The following is a 24,395-nucleotide window of genomic DNA, read 5'->3' as shown; positions in this document are numbered from 1 at the left end:
GCCCTGACCCAGACCAGGGCCCTGTTGGGCTGGGTGCTGAGACCTCCCCCCATCTCCGGCTCTGGAGCTCTCTGGCAGCTGGCGCTAGGGCTGGTTGTGGAACTGCAGAGCCAATAAGCAGCTCGCTGAAGCCAGGGCCCTGCCTGGAGCCCTTGGGCCCGGGCCCTGGAGTCGCCCCCGTGCTGTGTCCTGGGTCCAGTAACAGGTGCTGCTCTGTGCACACGTGCCCGGCTTCCTCCTGCTTGTGCTCCTGGTGCATGGAGGCGGCGCGAAGCCCTGTAGACACGCTCCATGGCGGTGTCCCAAAGGCGCTGGGCGGGGGGCTCAGGGCAGACCCCCACCCTGCTCCTCAGCAGAGAGGGACCGGTTTCTATTAATGCGCGACAGGGGGGTGGGTGGCCCCGGGCTGGGGCCGGGCAGCAGTGACAAATGGGCTCACACAGCGCAATCAGCCAGGTGGGGCAGGCCGGGGGGGAGCACTGGGGCTCAGGCTGACAGGTGCCCCGTGCCCAGCATGTGCCTGGCTCAGCCAGGGTCCCTGGAGCGCCTGGGCAGGGGGAGCGGGATTCTCAGGGTCTGGGCAGGGACACCACTCCCCCCCTTGTGCCCCACCTCCCCCAGTGTGCGGGGCGTGTCCCCCCGCTAGGGGCGGGGCTATGGAAATGAGCCGGGCTATAAAGGCCGGCGCGGGGCAGGGCGCAGCCGGTTCCGGGCACCCTGCAGCTCCCGCAAGGAGCCCGGGCCGGACCATGCCCCCCCAGGCGCTGCTGCCCGGGTACCCGCCTGCGCCCCCGGTGCCCCCGCACCGGCCCGCGCCCGGCCTGGGGCTGGGGCTGGAGCTGGAGCGGGCGCCGGAGCTGCAGTGCGTCCTGCTGGGGGACGGCGCCGTGGGCAAGACGAGCCTGGCGCTGAGCTACAGCGCCAACGGGTACCCGGCCCGCTACGTGCCCACGGCGCTGGACCGCTTCTCGGGTAGGGCCCGCGGGCCGCCGCCCGCCCGCCCGGCGTCTCCAGCCGCGCTGCCCCGGCCCGGGCACTTGCCAAGGGCTTTCCCGCTCCCTGGGGCGCACGGTCCTTCCCCCCGGAGGTCGCGCTGCCCTGAATGGGACCCCCCCTTATTCCCCTGGAGACCAGTGTCAGGGGCTGGGAGCCAGGACTCCTGGGTTCTATCCCTGGCTGGGAGTGGGGGCTAGTGGTTAGAGCAGTGGGGGCTGGGAGCCAGGACTCCTGGGTTCTATCCCTGGCTTGGGGGGGGAGTGGGGGCTAGTGGCTAGAGCAAGGCAGGCTAGGAGACAGGACTCCTGGGTTCTATCCCTGGCTAGGGGGGCTAGTGGTTAGAGCAGTGGGGGCTGGGAGCCAGGACTCCTGGGTCCTCTCCCCGACTGGGGTGGCCGAGCGCTAGTGCTTAGAGCAGTGGGGGCTGGGAACCAGGACTCCTGGGTCCTCTCCTCAGCTCTGGGATGGGAGTGGGGGCTAGTGGTTAGAGCAGGGCAGGTTGGGAGCCAGGACTCCTGGGTTCTATCCCTGGCTTGGTGGAGCGGAGTGGTTAGAGCAAGGCAGGCTAGGAGACAGGACTTCTGGGTTCTGTCCCACCACTGGAGGCGGGGCGTAGAGTAAGAGGAGAGGGGGAGGGAGCTCTGCCACTGACCTGCTTTTGAGAAGCGTAATGTCCCTGGGGCCGGGGTGGGGGAGCATCTTGCTACAGGGGTAACAGTCTCTTCCCCTTGCAGCCGTGGTGCAGGTGGACAGTGCCCCCGTGAGGCTGCACCTCTGTGATACAGCGGGGCAGGTAAGAGCCAGCTGGGAGCTCCCTTTAACCCATTCCGAGCCGCTGTTCAAACCCCCGGCACGCCCGGAGGTGCTGGGCAAAGTAACGAACCTGCCCAGCTCTGCCCCTGTGGCCCCCTGTTCACTGGGGCTCTGTCCCTGCTCTGGGAGGGGAGTGGGGGCTAGTGGGTAGAGCGGGGGGGCTGGGAGCCAGGACTCCTGGGTTCTGTCCCAGCTCTGGGAAGTGAGTGGGGGCTAGTGGGTAGAGCGGGGCGGCGGTGGGAGCCAGAACTCCTGGGTTCTGTCCCTGCTCTGGGCGGGGAGTGGGTTCTAGTGGTTAGAGCGAGGGAGCTGGAAGCCCAGATTCCTGGGCTCTATTTCCAGGTCCACCTCTGTCTCCAGGTGTGGCCCTGAGGAAGTTGGTTCTCTCCTTGGGCCCCAGCCCCCATATCAGGGACACCGGGACAACCCCTCCCCCCAGGCTGGGGGCTGGGCGGGTCCGGGGATCCAGCTGAGAGTGGCTGGAGGCACTCACTGGGGGCTGTCCCTCCTCTTCCCCCCAGGACGAGTTTGACACGCTGCGGCGGCTCTGCTACCCCAAGGCAGACATCTTCCTCCTCTGCTTCAGCGTGGTGGCCCCCACCTCCTTCCAGAACGTGGGGGAGAAGTGGGTGCCGGAGCTGTGCCGGCTCTGCCCCACTGCCCCCCTGCTGCTGGTGGGCACCCAGTGCGACCTGCGCCAGGACGTCCAGGTGCTCATCCAGCTGGCCCGGCGCCGGGAGAAGCCGGTGGCCGAGCTGGCGGCCCGGGCGCTGGCCCAGAAAGTGGGGGCCGTGGGCTACTTGGAGTGCTCGGCGCTGACCCAGCAGAACCTCAAGGAGGTGTTCGACACAGCCATCCTGGCAGGGCTGCGGCATGCCGAGGCCCGGAGCCGGCGGGCGCGGAGCACAGCCAGCAAGGTGCGGACGCTCTCCAAGGCCTGGTGGAAGAAGTACGTCTGTGTGCGGTAGCTGCCCACCCTCGTGTCCCCTGGGGCCACCCTCCAGCTGGGGGGTGAAGGGCACTCCGGAGCGTGGGGGGCTGGGCTGAGAACAGACAACTCGATCCAGGTGTGGATTCAAGAGCCTCCGGGCGGCTGCTGAACTGGGTGTTTGCCGGCGGGATGGAGACAGGCCCCGTGCCGTGCGGGTGGCTGTGCCGGGCTCCAGACTCCCCCACCCATGCCCATGTGGGCTGTGCTCCTGGGCTGCCGGTCTGCATGGCCTCCCCAATCGAGGGGGTCCGAATTCAAAGCAGGGGCTGGTTCCCCGCTGTGGGGAGAGCCAGAATCTCATCCCTCAAGCTGCCTCCTTGCAGGACAGTCTGTCTTGTCCAGGGATGGGGGAGGATCCCCCCAGCACAGTCCCTTTTGCAGAGGATTTTGGTTTGCACGGGGCAGGGAGTGAACCCCTGCAGGAGGGTCACACCGCTGGACTGGGAAGGGGCAGAACCAGCCCCCCCGACTGGCCCAGCCCCACGGCTGGGTTTAAATCCTCCCCCTCGCTAGGCACTTTGTGGAAGGGAATGGCCAGGGCACGGGGGTGTCCATACTGCAGGGCGCTCAGCCAGGCCCTCCCTCCCCCAGCAGTCTCTAGGCAGGGTCAGAGCCAGCTGTAGCTGCAGACTGGAGTTCCCACGTGCGGGGCAGGCTGCGGGGGCTGGTCTCTGGGGGGCTGCGCCCGCTCGGGGCCCTCCCCCACCCACTACTACGATTGCACTAGTATAAAAACATCCCTGGCCGAATGGGGGTTTGGCCAGGGGTCCCCTCCCACCCCGTGGCACGGGGACCCCATGACAAATCCCCCTTTCACCCCCTCCCAAGGCCTTAACCCCTTCCAAGCCAGCTGTGCCCTTGGGAGTCCTGTGCCCTCCCACTGGGAGCGGGGTGGAGGGCTGCGGGCTCTGCGGGCACCCGCCCAAGGGGCGTGTCGGGGTGGGTTGCTGAACTGCCCCTTACCCCTGTAACTGCCCCGAGCTCTGTCCCAGGGGTGCTGGTTCCTGATCCTGGGGGTGTGGGGGGGGGGTGGCAGTTTGTCATCTGCTGTTGTGATAACCCTGGGCAAAGCCAGGGGTCCGTCCGTCTGTCCTTTCTTTTTTTTTAATGTCTTGAACCAATAAAGTTTCTTTCCCTGGTACAAACGTTGTGGGAGCTCCCCCGGGAGCTGCTCGGGGGGGGAAGCCGAGTACTGGGGGGTCGATCAGTGCTTTGTAGGGGGGATTACAGCCCCCTCCCCCGAACCTAGTGCCCATGTCACTGGGCACGGCCTCAGCCTAGCTCAGTTCAGGGCTCAGCATGGGTCTGGGGAACCACTGCTGCCCTAGGCCGTGCGGGGGCTGGCTAAGGCCCAAGGTTTGGAAAGAGCTGGGGGGGCCAGGGCTCTCGGTGCTACCTCCTGCCCCACCCCTGGGGAAGGCCCGGGGGCTGAGAGCCAGCAGGTTCCCTGATAACCAGCCGCCCTGTGTTTGCCCAGGGTGGGTGAGTGATTCGAGCAGGAAGGGAGGGCAGTGCCCTGGGCTGGGTGGGGGGAACAGCTCTTGTGTGCCGGGGGGGAGGGAGCCAGTGATGTCAGGGCCAGGAAGGGAGAGAACCCAGGAGTCCTGGCTCCGAGCCCCCCTGCGTCTTACCACTGCCAGATTCCTCTCTCAGTTCACTTCTGTTCCCATGAGCCTGCAGCCAGGGGGGCCCAGGGCCCCCCGCCAGGCTGAGTGGGACCTGATGGGGAGACACCAAGCTCTGTGTCGGGCTCCAGGGGACCATGACAGTCAGTCCCCACCTACTGCCAGCAGCCCCTGGGGGGGGCATGTCTAGTGGTTAGAGCAGGGGCTGGGAGCCAGGACTCTTGGGTTCTCTCCCCAGCTCTGGGAGGGGGCTGGGGTCTAGTGGTTAGAGCAGGGGGGGCTGGGAGCAGGACTTCTGGGTTCTGTCCCAGCTCTGGGAGGGGAGTGGGGGCTGGTGGGTTAGAGCAGGGGTGGGCTGGGAGCCAGGACTCCTGGGTTCTCTCCCAGCACTGGGAGGAGAGAGGGGGGAGGAGAGAGGGGGTGTACAGCAGGGGGCTGGGAGCCAGGACTCCTGGGTTCTCTCCCAGCACTGGGAGGAGAGAGGGGGTGTACAGCAGGGGGCTGGGAGCCAGGACTCCTGGGTTCTGGGGCTTGGGGAGGGGAAGGGGGTGTACAGGGCAGGGCAGAGGCTGCATCCTGGGGAGGAGGGAGGATTGGTCACGTTCCTTTTACTGCCCTTCCCTTGCTGTGGTCCCTGCTCGAAGCTGTTCCTGGCTGGGGACTGCAGTTGGCTCTGGCCTTATCAGTGGCTCCTGCTGCCCTGCCATAAAACTCAGGAGGGGAGCAGAGCCGATAGCCTCAGAGCCTGGGCAAAGGGCGCTGGGGCCTCTTCTGCCCCAAGGACTGGGCGGGGGGAACTCTGCAAAGAGCTGTGCTTTGCCTGACACGCCCCACCCCAGAGCTGGCTGCATCCCTCTGCCAGGGCCGCTTCAGACCCTGAAAGTGGGGGAGAGAGACACGGTGTGGGGGCTGGGGTCTCTGGGGAGCCCGCTGGGGGACATGCCCCACCCCAGAGCTGGCTGCATCTTGCTGCAGGTTTGGGCCGTGGCTCTTGGCATTTAATGATCAGCCTCACAGCAGGGGGACACCAGCCTGCCCCCCTGGGCTAGGGGGCTGGGGATTCCTGGTGGGGGGGAAGAATCAGGAACAGAGAATCCCCGGCAGAGAATTACCCTGTGTGGGGATTCCCCAGGGCTTTACGCCGCCAGTGGTGCTCTGCCCCACTGCTCAGCACCCCCCGCCCCCACTGCACGGCTGTCAGGCTTGGGCGGCCTTTCCTGGAACCCGGACAATCTGATTCCTCTGGGCAAACCCCACTTCCCTTGTGAAAATCAGGAATTTGGGACGCGACGCTGGAAAACCCCGCCTGGCGGGAACGCGGCCGCCTGGGTCGGGGGGGGGGATCTCAGTGGAGCAGAGCCAGTGACCACTAGCCAGGGATCTGGCCCCAGACCCTTACCCAACAGCATCAACTGGGAAAAGCCTGGGGCCTGGCTCCCACCCTCCCTGATTCTAGCCACCAGCCCCCACTGCCCTCCCAGAGCTGGAGAGAGAACCCAGGAGTCCTGGCCCCCAGGCCCCCCTGCTCTAACCACCAGGCAGCTCGGATGCCCCCTGGCTTTTATTTCCTGGGCTGGAGGGAGGCAATATGGGGGTTTGGCAGGGGGTTGGGAGCCTCCATTTCTTCATCCCCATTAACTGCCCCTCCCCCCACGATCTGAGCCCTGCCCCACCCCCCAGCTGCTGTTCCAGGAGCTGGCTGGCAGAGGTGGGGCTGCCCACAGGCACGGGCAGGGCGTGTTCGCATGGCAGGTACAGGGAGTCCATGGTACAGCCGCCCGCTACCTGCCACGCCCAGCCGGCCTGCGCCCGCCCCAGCTCAGGGCTTGCTGGGGCCTGTGGATGAGAGCACAGGGCTCCGGGGCGAGTCTCAGCATGGTGCCCATGCAGTGCTAGGGTTGCAGAGGGGAAACAGGATGCCTGGGTCCCATTCCCGGCTCTGGGGGGAGTGGTGTCCTGTGGTTAGAGCTGGGGGGGGAGGGGGCTGGGCACCAGGACACCTAGGTTCTGTCCCTGGCTCTGGGGGGAGTGGGATCTAGTGGTTAGAGTGGGGGGAGGGGGCTGGGAGCCAGGACTCCTGGGTTTTCTCCCAATTTGGGGTTAAGCTGGTCTCTCTGAGGGGGGGCCTGGGGGCTCCCTCCTAGGAACCCAACCTGCCAGCCCCTCCCCAGCCCCCACTCAACTCCCAGACTACGTGGCCACTCACTTGGGGGCTGAGATTGCAGGGGGCTGCTGGTGAGGGGCACCGGCAGAGCTGGGGGGCAGTGCGGGGAGCCCCAGGGCTGCTTAGATTAAGCTCCTGTCACCCTGGGGGAAGCCGCTCACACAGCAGCCTCCCCCCGCCCATGGCTTCTGGGGCTCTTAGCTCCCCAAATCCCTCTTCCTTCAGCAGCAAAGCCAGGGGTGGGGGCGCAGGGGGTCAATCCGGGGAAGGGGGCAGATTTCAGTCCTGGGCACATGCCCCCACCATGGTGCCATCTGCCCCATGCCTCCCCCACGGTGCAACCCGGCGCCCTGCACCCGAGGGTGAGGAAAGGAAGGAAGGAGCCTATGGAGGGTGGGGCTGGAACACAGCTGTGAATACCGGGGGGGGGGGGCGAGCAGTGAGACCCGATCCCAGCCCAGGCTGTGGGGAGGTGTCTGGGATCTGAGCCCGGGGGCCCCCCAGCTGCCTGGCGAGGGGGACACAGGAGGTGCCGGGGCAGCCAGCCCTGGGCTCCCTCTGCAGCTGGTGCCCCCGGAGCCCAGAACACAGGGGGGGGGGCTATGGGGCCCTGCTGAGCCCCTGGGCTGGGACCCCATCACTGGCCCTATCCCTGCTGGGGAGCTGCCTCTGCCCCGTGCCCCCTCCCCACCTGGCCCTTCGCGCCAGGCATCCTGGGGTCCGGCCGAGGCAGCTGCTTCTCCCGGAGACGCTCCAGCCCCGCGTCCTTAGCCCGACGGCACACAAAGAAAGCCGGGGCGAGAACCCAGGAGTCCGGGCTCCAGCCCCCCCCCCGCTCTAACCACTAGACCCCCCTCCCCTCCCAGAGCTGGGACAGAACCCAGGAGTCCGGGCTCCAGCCCCCCTGCTCTAACCGCTAGACCCTCCTTCCCACCCGGAGCTGGGATAGAACCCAGGAGTCCGGGCTCCAGGCCCCCCCCCGCTCTAACCGCTAGACCCCACTCCCCTCCCGGAGCTGGGATAGAACCCAGGAGTCCGGGCTCCAGGCCCCCCCCCGCTCTAACCGCTAGACCCTCCTTCCCACCCGGAGCTGGGATAGAACCCAGGAGTGTGGCTTCAGCCCCGCCCCTCCCGGGTGACGTCAGACGCACGCCGGCGCGCGCGCGGACCCGGAAGTGGCTCCACCGGCCGGGTCACTGGGCGCCGCCATATCGCGCCCGCTCCGCTCGGCAGCTCCCGGCCCCGCCCCGCCCGCGCCAGCCATGTCCGAGAGCTACGGTCAGGGGGGGGCTCCGTGCGGGGGGGGCTGTGGGGGAGGGGGGAGCTGAGTGCGGGGGGGGTCGGTCGGCCCCTCTGGGTGAGTGTGAAGCGGGGCGGGGGTGCGCGGCGTGCAGTGGGGTGCAGTGGGGGGAGGGGTGAGCTGAGTGCGGGGGGGTCGGTCGGCCCCTCTGGGTGAGTGTGAAGCGGGGCGGGGGTGCGCGGCGTGCAGCGGGGGTGCACTGAGGAGGAGGGGAGGTCGGCCCCTCTGGGCCCGTCTGGGCGAGTGTGAAACGCTCCTTGGCAGTAGGCCCCCAGCAGCTGCCTGCAGTCCAGATTGTCACTGCAAGGCGAGTGCCGGGTGCGTTACACGTCACAGCTTTCGGCATCACGGGCAGCCCAGCAGGCCTAGGCTAGGAGTGCAGGGGGCTGCTGGTGAGGGGCACCGGCAGAGCTGGGGGGCAGTGCGGGGAGCCCAGGGCTGCTTAGATTCAGCTCCTGTCACCCTGGGGAAGCCGCTCACACACATCTCCAGGGCTCTGTGGGCGAGGGAGAACGCCCTGAGGGACCCCCCGTTCCAGCCTCCCCCAGAACAGGGGCTGGATCTAGCGCTTCTCAGAACTTAAAAAAAAACCCAAAGTTTCAGCTTGGAAAGAAGAAGCTACAGACTCGCAGAACTGTGGGGCAGGATGGGGCCTCCAGAGCACACACAACCCCCAGGCTGAGGCAGGACCAAGTCAGCCTAGGCCAACCAACCAGTTCCTCCAATGAGGATGGGCCAACCTCCCCTGCCTCCAGCTCCAGCCCCTGCACTCAGCTCACCCCTCCCCAACTCTGCGGCCTCCTGCCATCCCCAGACGACAGCCGGGGGATTGGCTCAGGCCTGGCCCCAGAAATCCTCCCCGAAGTAGCGTCCTTGGCCCAGTTTGGCGCCTGTGCATGGTGCCCAGTTGGGGGCTGGGAAAGTCCCGGGTGCGGAGAGGCCCTGCCCTGGGAATGAACCGCTTTTCCGTGGCCCTGTGTGCACCCAGGGGTGCTTCGGGACAGCAGGGCTGGGTGCTGACGGAGGAACAGAGATGTGACTTTTCCTCCACCTCCGCCCGTGCACAAAGCCCGACAGTTCCGCTCCTCGGGTTGGGTTGTCTGCACAGGGAGCTCTTGCTCCATGACACCCCAGGCGGGCGTCCGTCTCCGCACGAAGCCTCTGGTTCGGAATTAGGCACCTGTGGGTTACGGTGCTTTGGAGGAAGGCCTGGGGATGTCACCTTTCAGTACAGCCCTGGCCCGCATGGGAGTCAGCAGCTCCTAGGAGCACGTACCGGGTCATGGGGCCTGTCTCTCCCAGGCCTTGTCTGTACAGCCAACGGGCTGTGTTCAGCTCTACCGGGAGAGCCAAAGTGATTAGTGAACTGGTGTCCACACTGGGGCTTGGGCTGGTGTCACTCTGCCAGTAAATAGAAAATCACCCCCCTTCCCCAGCCAAGGCGACAGGCTGCTCTTCACTGCTGGGCAGGTCAAGAGGCTGAAGAGTTTGTTCCGAACCACTTTTGTTGGAAATCTCACTGGCTGTTCGTCCGGCCAGACTCCTGGGGAGAGCCGGGGAATCTCTTTTCACTTGTTTTACTTTGTGCCTTTGCATGTCGTCAGGTTCACTGGTTGTGCTGTTTCCTCAGTACCTGCGTTCGTGTTTGTGTTGTGTTCCGCACGAGCACGGACGGCGCCACGTGAGAAATGTGATCAGAAAACCGCAGTTGGCAGAGAGGCAGGTGCCATGGCTGAGATGACTTTGAACTCACTCACAGCTTAGATATCAAGATAACTGAGTTCCCTTTAAACCTGGCACAGGCTTTGTTTGCTGGGCCCCAGGCGTAGGCTGGCGTTTTAAGATGGGGAGATAGCAGCCAGTGCTTGGGAAAGCAGCATCCCAGATATTTCCCTTGTAAGCAACGTAACAATGGGACCTGAATAATTGAAGGGAAGTGGTTTTGCCGAGTGGGAGAAGCCTTTCTCTCAGAGCTGGCATTGATCTTTAGCTTAAGATTTTTCATCACTGGCCATTTTAAAATCACGCTGGGCTCTTTTTTGAAAGAGTCTGCTCGGGTTCAGAGAGGAATTACTGATACAGGGGAGTGCTGTGGCCTAGGTCTGGCGAGATTACTTAGCCCGGCCTCAGAGCGTGGCACAGGACTAGGTGACTTACGAGATCCCTTCGAGTCCCATACGTCTGTGATCCAGCGGTTCCTTCTGGCAGTGGAGTCTCTAAACCGGTGAAGGGGAAGCAGGGAGAACAGTGCTGCTTTCATCGTGAGGGCGTTTGTGACTCAAACACCACGAGGTTCTGCCGAAGACCAGACATTTATCTGGGTATGGTAGCTGAGCCCATGGCTCATCATGACCTGTTAGTTCCTGGTACCTCCGCTGGCTGTACCTGCCTGTTGTCTCCTGGCCTACGTGTTAGGGTGCCTAACACCACTGTCTCCTGCCCCACAACTGGGGTCCGGTGCACTCGGCAGCATCCGCAGGATCTCTGGTAGGAAGCTGTTCTACGAGAGGATTGTAAATCAGGGCGTTTCAAGGAGCACCCCCCACCCCCCCCCGTATGTTGTTCCATCGTTGTTCCCTGCAAGGTTTCTCGCACCTTCCTCTGGGCGTCGGGAGCTGGGCTTGGCGAGAGGCTGGTCAGAGCTGATGTAGCTGTGCCCAGTGCTCCTATGCCAGAGAGGGAATGGGGCATGGAACCCCCACTGAGCCGAGCGTAAACAAACAGCCTGACTTGGGAACGGTGACCGGAGGGAAGGGGACAGAGTGAGCCCCTGCCTCAGTTTCCCCATCTGTAAAATGCTTTCCTGCCAATGGGCGAGTGGTACAGATCGAGGTGCTCGGGTACCACAGTTGTGGGGCCATATACGTACTGATGCCTCCCCCCCCTCCCCCCGCCCCGTGTTCTTAATGGAGCGGGTACCCAGGTGAGGAGTAGAATTGCTGTCTCCAGATCCAAATGGTGTCAATACCTGGGCAAGTGGTAATTTGGCGCGGGAGCAGGGAATGCTCCATGTATCGTATGGAGCCTGCTCCGCATGGCAACCCCCATCTGATGCCAAAAATCCACTGATGAGAATAAGTCTCTGTAATCCTGAGGGCGAAGTGGAAAGGGGTGTGGGTACGGGTGGAGAGAGGGGTTTGTGGCTTTAGATTGGACCAGAACTGTCAATGCCTTATGCCCCCCGGCTGCCTTCAGTTGCGACCCACCAGTCGAGTAGCATTGATGTGGGCTTCTATGCAATGACTCTTGCTTGCAAATTCTTCCGAACGTGCCTCTGGTAAATGAAAGAAGACGTTAGATTCATAAGCAAAGCGCCAGTGAGTGAGACTTCAAAACAGCTTCCGCCCATGGGAGTCTGCGGGCTGCTCTACGCTGGGTGCGTATGTCGGCATCGTGTGAAAATCCACCCCCTGAGAGACAGTTAAGCTGACACGACCCCCGTGTAGAATTTCTGTCGACCTCGCTACCGCCTGTCGGAAGTGGGTTACACAGGCCGACGGGAGAACCGACAGGCAGCGTGAGCTTGAGTGCGGCTACAGGGATCGCCACTCGGGTAGTGGTGCCAGTTCTCCCTTCAGTCTGGCTAGCATGGCCGAAATAGCCAGAGCAGCTTGACTGTCTGCGTGGGCCGTGCCAGCCGGCCCAGAACTAGCGTCTACCGGGACAGCTCGTTCCCCATCCCGCGGGGTGACTGGGCCCACGCTAGGACTGGGTTGTTCCCCCATCAGACTGGCATAGGTAAAGTGGCACGGCTTTTGCATGGAGGTAAGGCCTTTCTCTGTGTGGGGGGCACCCTGCAGAGGGGAGTCTCTAGGCTTTACTGTCGTGCCTCTGGGGACAGGTTAGAATCTGACCCAGAGATCGCGCCTCGCGCTGCAGCCGGAAGGAACTGGCTCTGGCTGGAGGCTGGAGGGAGCGTGTGGGACTTCAGCCCAAGAGATCTCCCTGGAGGCTGTTGTAATGGGAGACTCTCGAGAGTGGGGGGAATATGGTACGGTTCTGTCCGGTGCCCACCCGCGGGAGGGCGGACGGCGCGGAGCGCTCTGGGAAATCCGTTGGTCTCATTCGAACTCGTGTTTTGTTTCTGGCCTTCCCTTCTGACCGTGGCAAGAACTGCCCGTAAGGTCTCTGCACGTTGCGTTTAGCCCTCGGGAAAGGCCGAGGGCCTGGATTCCCCTGCCTGTGCTGCCGTGCCAGGGATCCACCCCATGGTGCTGGCAGCCTGGCTCCAGCTGGCCGAGGCAGGTGCTTATGGAGGAGTCCCGAGGCCTGTCTCAGCGTGTGTTCTGGCTCTGACAGTGGTTGGTGCTAGATGCTTCAAGGACAGTGGCAGCCATGGGATGATCTGCCCCCGCGTTATGTCTCATGCTAGTTTCTAATAGTTCGCTTGCTTAAGCCCTGAGTAGGAGGAGGGTTAATGACCCTTCTAAAACTGTTCATTAACTATAATGACTCTGGTTGTTCTTGTTATGCTTGTAAATGTCCAGGCCCTTCTTGGATCTTCCTTCGTTCTTGGTCTCAACAACTTCTTGTGGCAGTGAGTTCCACAGTCTAACCATGGTGTGTGGGAAAACTCTGTCCTTTGGCCAGCTGTGCATTTCCCACCATTGAATCACATTGGGGTCCCGTTGTGTGTGAGTGACCAGCCAAGGCGAACGGAAGCTCCCGGTCTCCCTTCTCTAGACTGACCATTTTATCAAATGCCCCCCACCCCCACGCTCGTCTCCTTTCTGAGGTACCCAGTCCCACTGTCTTCACAGGACTGTTAGTCCAGGCCGTTGAGTGTTCTGACTGGCCTCCTGTGAACGCTTTCTAATTCAGTAATAACCTCACCTCCTGCCAATAAGACTTGTAGGGGGTTTGAACCTGTGACTCACACGCTCTGGACTGCAGTGGGACCGGGGCCTAGCTTAATACCTGGGAGGCTCAAGCCCCTAACCCCTGGAGGCCTCTCTCTGGGCTGAGCGGCGTTGTGTCTCTGCTCCTCGTGTGCACACCTGGCTGTTGGCGATGGCCGCGGCATGCCGATCGGTGTCCATGCCCTGGTGCGAGTAGAAGGGAGCTGGCTAATGCCCAGTGGGGTGTAAATAATGCTAAGTTAACAGCGGTGCCAAAAGACGCCAAGCTAAGTTAGGTCCCCATTGCGCCGGGCGCTGTACGTACACCTAGGATGAGACTGTCCCCACCTCAGCGTGCTTTGTCTAATGAGACACGGGGCTAAAGGAAGTGTCACTATCCCTTGTAGTGAGGTGCGGGGAAGTGAGGTCACCCGGGGAGTTTGACGCAGGGGAGCACTGCGCGTAATGTTTCTCCGTGCGTGTTTCTAAAGACTGGTTAAGAAGGTGCTCTGCTTTTCGTAAACCTCGCCAGCCCCCTTAAACAGAACGTGCTGCCCCTTCCCACAGCCCACGCTCCAGTGTTACATCCGTGCTTATTTTGTTCTTCAGATTTCCTCTTCAAGTTTCTGGTGATAGGAAGTGCCGGTACCGGGAAGTCCTGTCTCCTGCATCAGTTTATAGAGAATAAATGTAAGTAGCCCTGTTACTGTGGCCAGTGCTGTGTTTAGTTGAACTGATTTCTGTTCTGCTCCGGTGTTTCCTGATACCCGAGACCCTCGGAGCTCATCCGAAGGGGAAGATTCTGCTGCACACTTGTTGCCAGAAGGACAATTGAATTTGCCTCCTGATCTGCCCTTCAGCTCCAGAACTGCCTTTTACAAAAGAAGCTGACGAAAGAGTGGGAGTTTTCACATCCGAACGTGTGGTGGTGATTTTTTTTATCACGACGTTTTAAAACTTCAGCCTTCTTGAAAACCTTCTTCCTATTTTTTTAATGGGAAAGCTGAAACGGCTCGACTAGACTAACTGGAAATCCAACGTGAAACCCCTGCTGCTCTGTGGTTTTCCTTGCAAATGTCTTTGCACAACCCTGGCTTTCTCCGTGTGTTCAGCAAATTACAAAATTGTATCTCAAAGGGGCTTCTCGTGTTGGTAACGAATCCACCCGGCGCTTGATTTTCACACACTGTGGGTAGTGGGTTAACCGGCCAAGGAAATGAAAAGGGCGCTTTGTGGTACACACACACACACCCCCACCCACCGCCCCTTCTACATCATCTCTGCTGGCTCCCCGTGTGAGCAGATTGTGCTGGGGTATAACCCCTGCCTGCGTTTGCTTTTGATGCTCTCGCAGTGGGGCGCTGGGGCGTTCCTGGGTTTCTGTTCAGGTGACGTGACTCCTGGGGGCTGGGCGATCGCATGGCAGCGCTGGGTCAGGACCCTTCCTGCTGCTGCGCCGTCGAATCGTGTTTTCACGGGCTGGACCAAAACTGCAAAGTTGGCTCAATCTGGCAAATTTTCCAACAGTGGGAAGGCAAAAGCAGGCATCCGTGTGTGCTGGTCTGCTGCTCGTGACAGCACTGTATTGGACCAGCAGTTTTGGAGGGGCAGCTGCGGGGGGCAGGGCTGGGCTGGCAGGGGCTGTGGGTTGGGAGTGAGGGGCACCGGCAGGGCTGGAGGGGAGCCCAGGGCTGGGCTAGCAGGGGCTGCGGGTTGGGAGTGAGGGGCACCGGCAGGGCTGGGCTGGCAGGGGCTGCGGGTCGGGAGTGAGGGGCACCGGGAGGGCTGGAGGGGAGCCCAGGGCTGGGCTAGCAGGGGCTGTGGGTCGGGAGTGAGGGGCACCGGCAGGGCTGGGATGGCAGGGGCTGTGGGTTGGGAGTGAGGGGCACCGGCAGAGCTGGGGGGTTCAGGGCTGGGCTAGCAGGGGCTGCGGGTCGGGAGTGAGGGTCACCAGCAGGGCTGGGGAGGGAAAGCTTGTCTGCGCTGTGCGTCTCCTGCTCATACTGTATCACTTCAGGAGGCCTAAGAATAATGTGACTCACTCCCCTCGCCACGTTGCTCTGCAGCAGCCGCAGCCTCCAGTCTGCCCAGGAATCGGACTGAAGCAGTCGCAGGTCGCTCGGGGCTCTTGGACAGGAAGCTCCTGGTCCTGCAGTGGGTCCGCTTTGTAGCTGACCCCCAAGTGACCAGGGGCCTTCTCGGTCTGTCACTGACTTGGAATCTCTCCCTTCCCCAGTCAAGCAGGATTCCAACCACACCATTGGAGTGGAGTTTGGGTCGAAGGTGGTGAACGTCGGTGGGAAAACGGTGAAACTGCAGATCTGGGACACAGCAGGACAGGAACGGTTTAGGTAAAACCCACCTATCCAGCCACTGACCATTTGAAATGTCTCTGGAGTGACGTCCAAGGCCGGGGTGCCGCAGCAGCCAGCCTTCCAGGCTAAGTCTGGAGACGGGGGATAGTATTGGTGGTGGTCCCAGGAGCCTGCGAAAGGGGCGTCTTGCCTGTGTAAAAGCAGCTGCGGGAGTTGAGCGGAATCGGAGATTGACAGGGGTCGCTTTTCCCATAGCCATGGAGATGCAGCCACCTCTGGGGCGGGACATGGCAGGTGCTCACCAGCACAGCACAACGCTCTGTGTCGGTGTAACAGGACAGGCCTGTGTGCAGACAGCGGGATGCTGTACCTAGAGTTAGTCTGGAGTCTTGCCCATATTGCAGCTCTGCATTACAGCAGCACTCAGAGGGCTCCGACCAAGACCGGGGACCTCCATTGTGCCTGGGCCTTTCCCTGCAAACGGGCAAGACCCAGAAAGGGTGGGAGGGGAAACCGAGGCACGGATGGGTGGGGAGTTGTCCAAGGTCATGTGGCAGATCAGTGGCCAAGCTGTCCTGACTCCCAGCCCAGTGTCCTGCCCACTAGGCCACGCTGCCACCCAGCCACCTAACGGTTGGCTGCTTGTAGCTTTCCCTGTTGCGGTGCAGCCTCTGTGTGTGAGTTAAAAAGCCCTGAGTCCCTGAGCCTGCTTGCTCGTGAGGCTGTGGCGTGGGGCCAGGGGCGTGCAGCAGGGTCTCTGCTCCTCTGGGTCTCCCCGGAGCTTGAGGGGTACGGACGATGGCCGCGTCTCTCTTGGGGAGCCCCCTTCCCAAGGGCAGTGCAGGAAGATATCGTCCTTCCCATTTTTCTTCGGGTGTGGGGCTGTTCCCCGTTAGGACGCTGGGTCCGATCCACCCCGGGTGAGGGCTGGAACGCAGGGTGCTCCCCTCTGGGAACACCAGCTCCACTCTGTCCCTGGAGGGAGGGCCTGGCAGGGCCAGGGGCCTTTCCCCTCTCGGGGGCACTGGCAGGCTCAAGGATCTCGTTCCAGTTTGGCTCCAGCCAGGGGTGATGGAAGGTTGCTCTAGTCTGAGATGGATCCGTGAGGCAGGGACCACAGCACAGAACCCCACTGGCGGGAGCCCGCACCCGAGAGTCCAAGACTTGTGCGGTCGAGCCCCCGTCTAAGCCCTGGGGCAGGTTGGCCGGTGTCTGTGGCTGGCTCCTCTTACTGGCCTTGTCCGCTGTGGGGCGGCCTCCAGAAACCCACCTCGTGCCTTTGGCTCCTCCATTACCCAGCAGCCCAATGCCTTCCCCCGCCCCCTTTCCCACGGGACTGTGCTCCCAGCTGACCCGAAATCACCCCGCGGCCCCCAGCGAGCTCCTGGCCCTGCTGGTCACTCCAAGTCTCCTCGCCCTCTAGGTCAGTGACGCGGAGCTACTACCGTGGTGCAGCCGGGGCCCTGCTGGTATACGACATCACCAGGTGGGTGTTCATCGCCGCAGGGGGGCGACTCCCGGCTGTGGGTCAGCGCGATGCTCTGCCCCCACCCCACCTCCAGCTGGGGCTCCCAGGAACGGGGCGAGCTCTCTGGGCAGGTTTCCAGACAGAACTAGATTAAAGCCACAGAAACAGAACCCAAACAGGCCCCCCCTCGTTCCGGGCTGAGCATCCGGGCTGGGGAGCCGGGCCGGTCCCACCCCAGCGGCCAAGCCGAACCAGTTCTGTTCTGCTCCTCGACTTGGCCACGTAGGAACACGCTGCCCCCGGGTCCATGCAGCCCGCGCCTGAGGTCAATGCCAGCAGCGGGCGCTGCACAGGGACCCCTCTGGCAGGCCAGGGCCTGGGGGGCAGCCCCCAATCCGGGGTCTGTGAGAAGTGCCCGGTTGCTCCCCGCTGCCCCCTCTGTCCTGTGTTGCAGCCGAGAGACCTACAATGCGCTGACCAACTGGCTAACGGATGCTCGGACCCTTGCCAGCCCCAGCATCGTCATCATCCTCTGCGGGAACAAGAAGGACCTGGATGCGGACCGGGAAGTGACCTTCCTGGAAGCCTCCCGCTTCGCGCAAGAGAACGGTACCGAGCCAGGGCGCAGGCAGGGCTGCTCTGGGGGCTCGTTAGCCACTGCCTGGCCCTTTCCATGAAGTGGGGGTGGTCCTTGGGGATGTTTCTGTCCTCTGCCTGCTTTGCCATGGCACCCGGCCTCAGTGGTGTGAGAGTGTCCTGTGATCTCCCCACAGCCAGGCCAGGTCCAGCAGGGGACAGAGCTATGGAAAGTGGTCTGGGGGCAGGCAGGGCTGGCCCCAGGGCGGCACTAGGGGGCAGGGCGGGAGGCTTGGCAGGACGCACTCTCCCTCGGCAGGCATGGCTGCCTCAGGGCAGTGTTTGGGGACAGGGTGGAGGGCTCAGCAGGGGGCGCTCTCCCCAGGCGGGCAGGGCTGGCCCCAGGGAGGTGTTGGGGGGCTTGGCACGGGGTGCTGTCCCCCGGTGGACAGGGCTGGCCCCAGGGCAGTGTTAGGGGGTGGGGGGCTCAGCAGGGGGTGCTCTGCACTGGCGGGCAGGGCTGGCCCCAGGGCGGTGTTGAGGGGTGGGGGGCTCAGCAGGGGGTGCTCTGCACCGGCGGGCAGGGCTGGCCCCAGGGCGGTGTTGGGGGGTGTGGGGCTTGGCAGGGAGTGCTCTGCACCGGCGGGCAGGGCTGGCCCCAGGGCGGTGTTGGGGGGTGGGGGGCTTGGCAGGGGGTGCTGTCCCCCGGCAGGCAGGGTTGGCCTCAGAGCGGGTGCTGGGGGGCCCGGTGCTGCTAGCAGGCGCTCTCTTTCCCGTGAGCGGTAGCACTGCAGTCCTGGCCCGCCAGCATTAAAAGCCTGTGGCCCCCAGAAGGGCTCCTCAGCCCTGGGGTGCTGCCCCAGCCCCGGAGGCAGGTCGCTCCTTTGCTGAGCGCTGGGGGGAGAGTGGCAGCTGTGCTTGGCCCCTGGGGGGGGCAGGGAGCTCTGCAAAGCTGCTTGGACTGGCAGCCTTTCACTGGTGCTGTGTGGCCAGGAGGGGGAGCTCGGACCCCGTGGCTAGAACCCTGCCTCAGAGTGGCTGCGCCGGGTCGAGTCCCGTTGTACGCAGGTCCCACTCCCCGGCTCCGGTGTGCGTGTCGGCGGGTGGGACCCCGAGCGAGGGGCGGCTCCGGTGTGCGTGTCGGCGGGTGGGACCCCGAGCGAGGGGCGGCTCCGGTGTGCGTGTCGGCGGGTGGGACCCCGAGCGAGGGGCGGCTCCGGTGTGCGTGTCGGCGGGTGGGACCCCGAGTGAGGGGCGGCTCCGGTGTGTGTGTCGGCGGGTGGGACCCCGAGCGAGGGGCGGCTCCGGTGTGTGTGTTGGCGGGGCGAGGAGCAGCGTTGTCTTGCGATACCCAGCTGCAGCTTTCCTGGGCTTAGCGGGGCACTGCGGCGAATGGGGCTGGGAGCCGCCCCCGGGTGACCTTCCTGCCATTTTCTCTCTCCGCCTCGGCAGAACTCATGTTCCTGGAGACCAGCGCGCTGACCGGGCAGAATGTAGAAGAAGCTTTCTTAAAATGTGCCAGGACCATACTAAACAAAATTGAATCGGGTAGGAGGCCGGAGCTGGCGGGGGACCCTGGGGGGCACCACACAGCCCCAAGCTTCCCCCGCAGTGTTTCCAACCTGAGCGTCCCAGCCAGGAAGGGAAACAGGTTTCCAGTAATAGGAAGAGTGATGGAGACAGATGATGGTCTGGGCTCTGGCTGAGACCAGGGGCCCCAGGCGTGTTCTGAAGTAGGGCAGAGGCGGGGGTCTGGCCCAGTTCTCCAGGAGCGTGGCGCTGCCCTGCGCTCCGTGGCAGCGGTTCTCTGGCGCCCGCAGGGTGTTCGCTCTCCCAGCCCGCCGTGGCAGCCGCTCCCGGATCGATCTCAGCGACGGTAGTGAGGCTGGGGTCTGTTAGCAAGTGACTGCACCCGGGAGTTGCCTGGCTGGTGCTGGTGCGAACCCACGGCTGGGCCCCGCCTGTCCTGGCAGGGTCCCTGGTGAAGATTCCTCCCAGCCCTACGCAGTCAGGGGGGAGGGGTCGTGCGTCCCACCCTGCTGAGCACTGCTCTGTCTGCCCAGGTGAGCTGGACCCCGAGAGGATGGGCTCAGGCATCCAGTATGGAGACACCTCCTTGCGCCACCTGCGACAGCCCCGTGGGGCCCAGACGCAGAGCAAGCAGCCGTGCAGGTGCTAAGTGCGAAGGCACCAGGAGTCTGTCTGCAAGTAAGCTGGGGGGAGCCCTGTGCGCGCAGGCTCAGCCGTGGTGTCCTGGGGGGCGGGTTGTCCAGATGCTGACTGACAGTCTGTGGAGCTGGCTCCCTCCGCAGCCCCCCAGCAGTGGGGCTCGCCTGGGGCATGTGGTGCTGGGTAGGGGGGTGGGTGGAAAGGCTGGAGCTTGTCTCTCTCTGCTGGACTCCCCCCTGCCCCGACTCCCTCCGGCCCTCCCTCCCAGGCAGCTGTCTGTCAAATCCCCTAGACCCCTGCGGGAGTTGCCCACGAGCTTGGCCACGGAGACTGACTGACTCTTCTCTCCACAGCTCTGTATCGTGGCCAGCCGGGCCCCGGGGCTGAAGCACTCTCTCTTCTCTTCCCAGGACCACGTGCCTTGCGCGCTGAGCTCTCTGCTTCCCGAGCCGTGTGGCCTGAGAGCGCTGGGCCTCTGGCAAACTGCCCGTTTGATTGTATGCAGCCATGGCGTCGTCTGCCAGCTGCTCCTTGCCCGCTGCTCGTCCCCTTCAACCCGAAGCTGGCGCGGGCCTGGCTCAGTGATGATGTAACGGGGCCCTGGCCAGCCTCCCGGAGCTAACTGCTGCTCTGGGTAGGAGAGTCCCCCTGGGTGAGCACCAGGACGAGGGGGGAGCGGGTTCTCCTTGGGAGATGGTTCGTTGGGGTTGTCTCCTGCTGCCCCGTTGCTCGGAGCTAGGCAAGTGGGGGGTGTCTTAGCCTGGGGGCTGCCTGTCACTTATGGGAGCAGGGAAGCGGTTCACTGCAGCGTGAGGCTTGCCAGGCGCTCTAGGCTGGGCTGGGATTTCTGTTAAACTGGTTTAGCTTTTGAAGCTGGGGTCTGGCTCCGCTGGCTCTGCCTCGTCTCGCTGCTTTTCCGCCAGCCAGGCATTGCGCTCGCGAGCACTGTGCTTGCGACGTCTGCCCTGCCCCGGGTGGCGTGACGTTCTGGGGTGACAGACAGATGGACAGTCGGGGCTGGGCGGACTGCGCTTTCCCTTTGAAATGCTGTAGCTGAACACTGGACCATTGGCGGATGGGGCCACTCCTGTCTCCAGGACTCTGACTTCGCTGGCAGCTGCTCTGGAAGGGTTGAGTCTGGTGCAGTGCCCGTGGCAGGAGCCGCTCTGCTGTTGGGTTTAGTCCCAGCTCCTGCAGGAAAGTCCCTTGGGCTCCACAGCTTGGGCACTGAAACCCTTGGGCGGGCACGAGGATCTGGGTTTTAAAACCCCACGGCAGATGTAACAGCACAGCCACATCTCAAACCAAGCCGCCTATCGGGCAGGAAAGTCCAGGTCTCCTGAGCTGGGGTAACATGCCGGCAGCACCTTCCTCTCGGGGGGGCTGGTTCGAATCCAGCCTCGCTGGGTCCAGACCTACGGTCAAATTCTCAAGAGTGCCTAAGCGACACGCTCCAAAGGCCTGTTGAAAGCCAATAGGATCTGGGCTCCTAAATCACCTAGTGCTCTGAATGTTAACAGCCTCTGGCTCAGCCGGCTGCGAGGGGCTCGCCCTGGGCAGAGTCTGGCTGCAGCCTTCACTGACTCTGGCCCACGGCTGCAGGGTTGGATTTGAGGTGGTGACAGCAGTGTAAAATCTCCCTGAGCAGCCAGAGCCCATCTGCTTTGTCCTCATGCAGCCCCTCGCCTGTGCCCCTTCCCCATCCCTCTCGCCTCCTCTGGCAGCAGTGATCCCTGGCCCCCTCGGACAGCTCGGCTGGGCTACGGCCCTGGGGTCTCTCTCCTGATCCTTGGCCCAGAACATCGCATGACCCCCAGAGCCCTCCTGTGGTAACTGCCAAACCTGTGACACTCAATAGGCGGTCCGGGCCAACTTGTGGCCCTTCCTGGCTTCCCAGGGGCCGCCAGCTCCCCTCACGAGACGTGTGAGATTCAGTTCAGTCCGTGATACGCTGAAGTTCTGGCGAGAGCATCACCCCCGCCCGTTTTCTTGTTAGTGACGGAAACGGAGCCACAAACGAATGCGCCTGGGTGTAAACATCACCAAGTCGGCAGCGGAAACCGAGCTTTTAACCTGAACTGGCCAGCGGGTTTTCTCTGTCACGCCGGCTCGTCTAAACCCCAAGCCTATGTGTTGAGTGCGCCAAATGGCCGTATCCATCCGGAAGGTTCCCACGGTGAATCGCGGCCTCTCCTTCTGGCAGTGTTGCGAGATGTGACAAAATGGAAAATCTGCGGTCTCTGTATTGCACTTCAGATGTCCTTCTCACCCCACCAGCGACTGCAGAGAAAAGCAGCAGCTGCTTCTCTTTCGAGAACATGGGTGCTCATGCAAAAGAAACGGCCCTTCTTGGCTGCCGAGCTGGGACAGGCGGGCATGCTGGATGTGTGGGGGGAGCTTTTTGCCAGAGGTAAAAACAAAGGTGACACTGAACCATAAGAAGCAAGTTCCCCTGTCTGATTCCACGGGAGGTAATGTGAGGGTTGGTTTCCAGCACTGCTTTCCGAGTTACAAAACGCCAAACACGTCTCTGGCTGTGGACGAATCGAGCCACTGACGGGACACTGCCAAGCTATCGCTGCTTGCTAGTATTTATGTGGTGACATTTTCAAGGAAGAATTTTTGTACTGAAATCTACTCCCAGGAGAGCATTTTTGGAAAGGTAAAAGGCTTTTTTGGGAGGGAAAAACAACTTTCTGCAGAGCTAAACCAAAGGGTCCTGTTACAGATGGGAGCCCTCCGTGACAGGGAGAGAAGGGCTTTGCTCCACCTTTGACAGCAACACAGTCTTCTTTAAATGCACTTCACTGCATCATTCGCCAGACTGTCCTGTGTGGGAAGTTGTGAGGGGACTTGGACAAAACCAAATTACAGCAGAACCTCCGAGTTACGAACTGACCAGTCAGCCGCACACCTCGTTGGGAACCGGGAATATGCGATCAGGCAGCGGCAGCGACCAGAAAAACCCCCAAACTCGAAATACAGGACAGTGTGTGTTAAACGTAAACTGGTAAAAGAAAGAGAAGGCAGCGTTTTCCTTCTGCGTAGGAAGGTTTCAAAGCTCTGTTAAGTCGATGTTCAGCTGTACATTTTTGAAAGGACCCCAACGTTTTGTTCAGCCTTGCAAACAGCCTCTGTTCCTGAGGGGTTTGTAACTTCAAGGTTCTTCTGTATTGTGACGAGATCCGTGAACTCCACACTCTCAATGTCCAGCTTGGACCATCGTCTTTGCCAAGCTCTTAGCAGCCCCTTCAGCCGAATACGGTGACCAGTGCAGTCCCGCGACATTCGCTAGTTAAGTAGAAGGCGCCTGCGAGAGGTTTTGTGCATTTCAGAAAGAATTAACTTTCTTTCAGACCACGAGGCCCTGGAATTTACGACTGCTGCCCCGCTCTGTGCTAGGGAGCTTTTCTGTGCGATACGACTGGTCACTTGAATTCCCTCAGCGTGCCGCTCCGAGGCCGGGCCAGGAATCTATGCCTTTCAGAGCAGTCTCGAAACTGTTCAGAACGACTTAGCAGGATGGTTAGTTTCCCCACATTGCCTGTTGTTGTGGCAGGTGACAGATGAAGACAAGGCAAGAATTCCTAAACCACCTGAGAATTTGAAAACCCCAGAGAATTTGCATTTATTTGCCATCTGTTTGTCTGTGCCCAAGGGACCGCACCCTTCTCAAGCAAAGAACCTTCTCAAGTCAATTGACAAAGGTCTTTCAATTTCCAGCGCTCAGATGTCTTGGCAAAGCTCGGAGCTGTGGGTCCAGGTGTGGGTCCATGCGGGTCAGACCAAAGGTCTGTCTAGCCCAGGATCCTGTTCTCTGACAGTGGCCAGTGCCATGTGCCCCAGAGGGAGTGAACAGAGCAGGGAATCAGCAAGGGATCCAGCCTGTCGCCCATTCCCAGCTTCTGAGCTTAATATGCTGACGAGTTTCAGGATAGTTAAAAGATAGCTGGCTACACTCCAGCTATGTTCGGCTCAACATCCCTCTGCCAGCCTGGGTTTTCCACCAGGAACATTATGAAAAACCCAGCACCCCAGTCGCCTGACGGACGAGCAGCCCTGACCACTCACAAAGCGTGTCCCAGATCGCTGCCATCCCCTCTCCCGTTCAAGAGTGCCACACGCGGGGGTAATGTCCATTTACAAACTTCATTAGAAGATGGAAACGCTCCTCCTGCCGTTGTCGATCACGGTCTTTACTTACAGGCAGCTGAAACTTTTCTTTCATTTTATTTGGTTGTCCGTGCGTGACCCCCGCCCGCTTCTTGTCCTGAAATTCTCAGCTGGGCCCAGGGGTAGATCAAATCAAGTATCACTGGTGAGGCCTCATCAGTGTCCTGCCTGGGCTGGGGCCAGTGCTGTGTGTGGTGGAGGGACGGGGAGCCCAGCATGTCCGTCTTGAGCAAGTCACCTTCACCCCCTTCAGAGAGCCTTGGGGGTCTCTGTCCTCGAATCAGGCTGCGCCCCATTGAAAAGCTCCTGTGGGCGCGGGAAGGGGAGCAATGATCGGGCCACTGTTGGAGAGGTGGGGCGACCCCTGGCTGTGAGCTCTGGTGGCTTCGTCTGTTGTGTTCTTATGCTTAAGCTGCTGTTATTTATTGTGGGGGGGAGGATGGGAGGCTGCTACCTTTGTGGCTTTCCTCGCACTCGGCTCTTGCCTGGCCTGTCCCAGGGCGCTGGTGGGAGGATACAAGCGGCTCCCTCCGAATCCTCTTGAAGCTGGGGCAGGTTGGGGAGAGATGGTTGGATCCAACCCGGCTTATAATTCACACCCTGTGAAATTTCTTCTCTTTAAAAGAAAAAGCCCTCCAACTTCAGGCTGTGAAAATGTGACTTGTTCATAAAGTATTAATGTTTTCCACCTCCGGCCTCCTGGCGTCTTATTGCTGCTGACCAGGGTCCCGGCCAGTGCTCGGGGCTGTACATAGCCCTCACCGCGACGGGCTAGGCCACGTGGCGGCAGAGCTGGGTCTGGGGAAGTAGAGACAGCCAGGGCCTCGCCCGTGATCCCACAGCCCCTGAAGGGCAGAGCTCCTGAGGCTCGGCCGGCACCTTTTAGTGTTTGCAAAGCTACGGTGCGCCTGGAGCTGGCCAGCCCGAGCCGAGCGGCCGCACGCCCATCTCCCAGGCAGGGGGGCTG

At 62.2% G+C, this 24,395-nt stretch overlaps 2 protein-coding genes across 2 annotated transcripts; both read left to right on the top strand.

The window, feature by feature from the left end:
- The first annotated feature begins 730 nt into the window (after positions 1–730).
- LOC127037137 (rho-related GTP-binding protein RhoU-like) lies at positions 731–3,939 on the top strand. The gene is made up of 3 exons (XM_050928636.1): positions 731–972; positions 1,731–1,789; positions 2,331–3,939. Exons 1-3 carry the CDS (start codon positions 750–752, stop codon positions 2,775–2,777), a joined length of 729 nt encoding a protein of 242 aa, XP_050784593.1. The 5' UTR covers positions 731–749; the 3' UTR covers positions 2,778–3,939.
- A 3,828-nt stretch (positions 3,940–7,767) lies between these two features.
- On the top strand, positions 7,768–24,116 carry RAB4B (RAB4B, member RAS oncogene family). Its single transcript, XM_050928660.1, has 8 exons — positions 7,768–7,867; positions 13,337–13,417; positions 14,964–15,078; positions 16,466–16,528; positions 16,965–17,119; positions 18,539–18,634; positions 19,150–19,294; positions 19,609–24,116. The coding sequence occupies exons 1-7, from the start codon at positions 7,852–7,854 to the stop codon at positions 19,263–19,265; spliced, it is 642 nt and encodes a 213-aa protein (XP_050784617.1). The 5' UTR covers positions 7,768–7,851; the 3' UTR covers positions 19,266–19,294; positions 19,609–24,116.
- The last annotated feature ends 279 nt before the right edge of the window (positions 24,117–24,395 follow it).

The sequence above is a fragment of the Gopherus flavomarginatus genome, chromosome 18 (genome assembly GCF_025201925.1).
Source record: "Gopherus flavomarginatus isolate rGopFla2 chromosome 18, rGopFla2.mat.asm, whole genome shotgun sequence".
Taxonomy (NCBI): Eukaryota; Metazoa; Chordata; order Testudines; family Testudinidae; genus Gopherus; species Gopherus flavomarginatus.
The sequence above is the reverse complement of the archived record's forward strand: the minus strand, read 5'-3'. Positions and strand labels throughout refer to the sequence as shown.

Bases quoted from the DNA above. Each gene is read 5' to 3' on its own strand.
- RAB4B (XM_050928660.1), top strand. The intron at 16,529-16,964 runs GTGGGTGTTCAT...CCTGTGTTGCAG, and splicing joins CTGGTATACGACATCACCAG to CCGAGAGACCTACAATGCGC. The intron at 17,120-18,538 runs GTACCGAGCCAG...CCGCCTCGGCAG, and splicing joins CCGCTTCGCGCAAGAGAACG to AACTCATGTTCCTGGAGACC.
- LOC127037137 (XM_050928636.1), top strand. From the start codon at position 750: ATGCCCCCCCAGGCGCTGCTGCCCGGGTACCCGCCTGCGCCCCCGGTG. The intron at 973-1,730 runs GTAGGGCCCGCG...TTCCCCTTGCAG, and splicing joins GGCGCTGGACCGCTTCTCGG to CCGTGGTGCAGGTGGACAGT. The intron at 1,790-2,330 runs GTAAGAGCCAGC...TCTTCCCCCCAG, and splicing joins TCTGTGATACAGCGGGGCAG to GACGAGTTTGACACGCTGCG.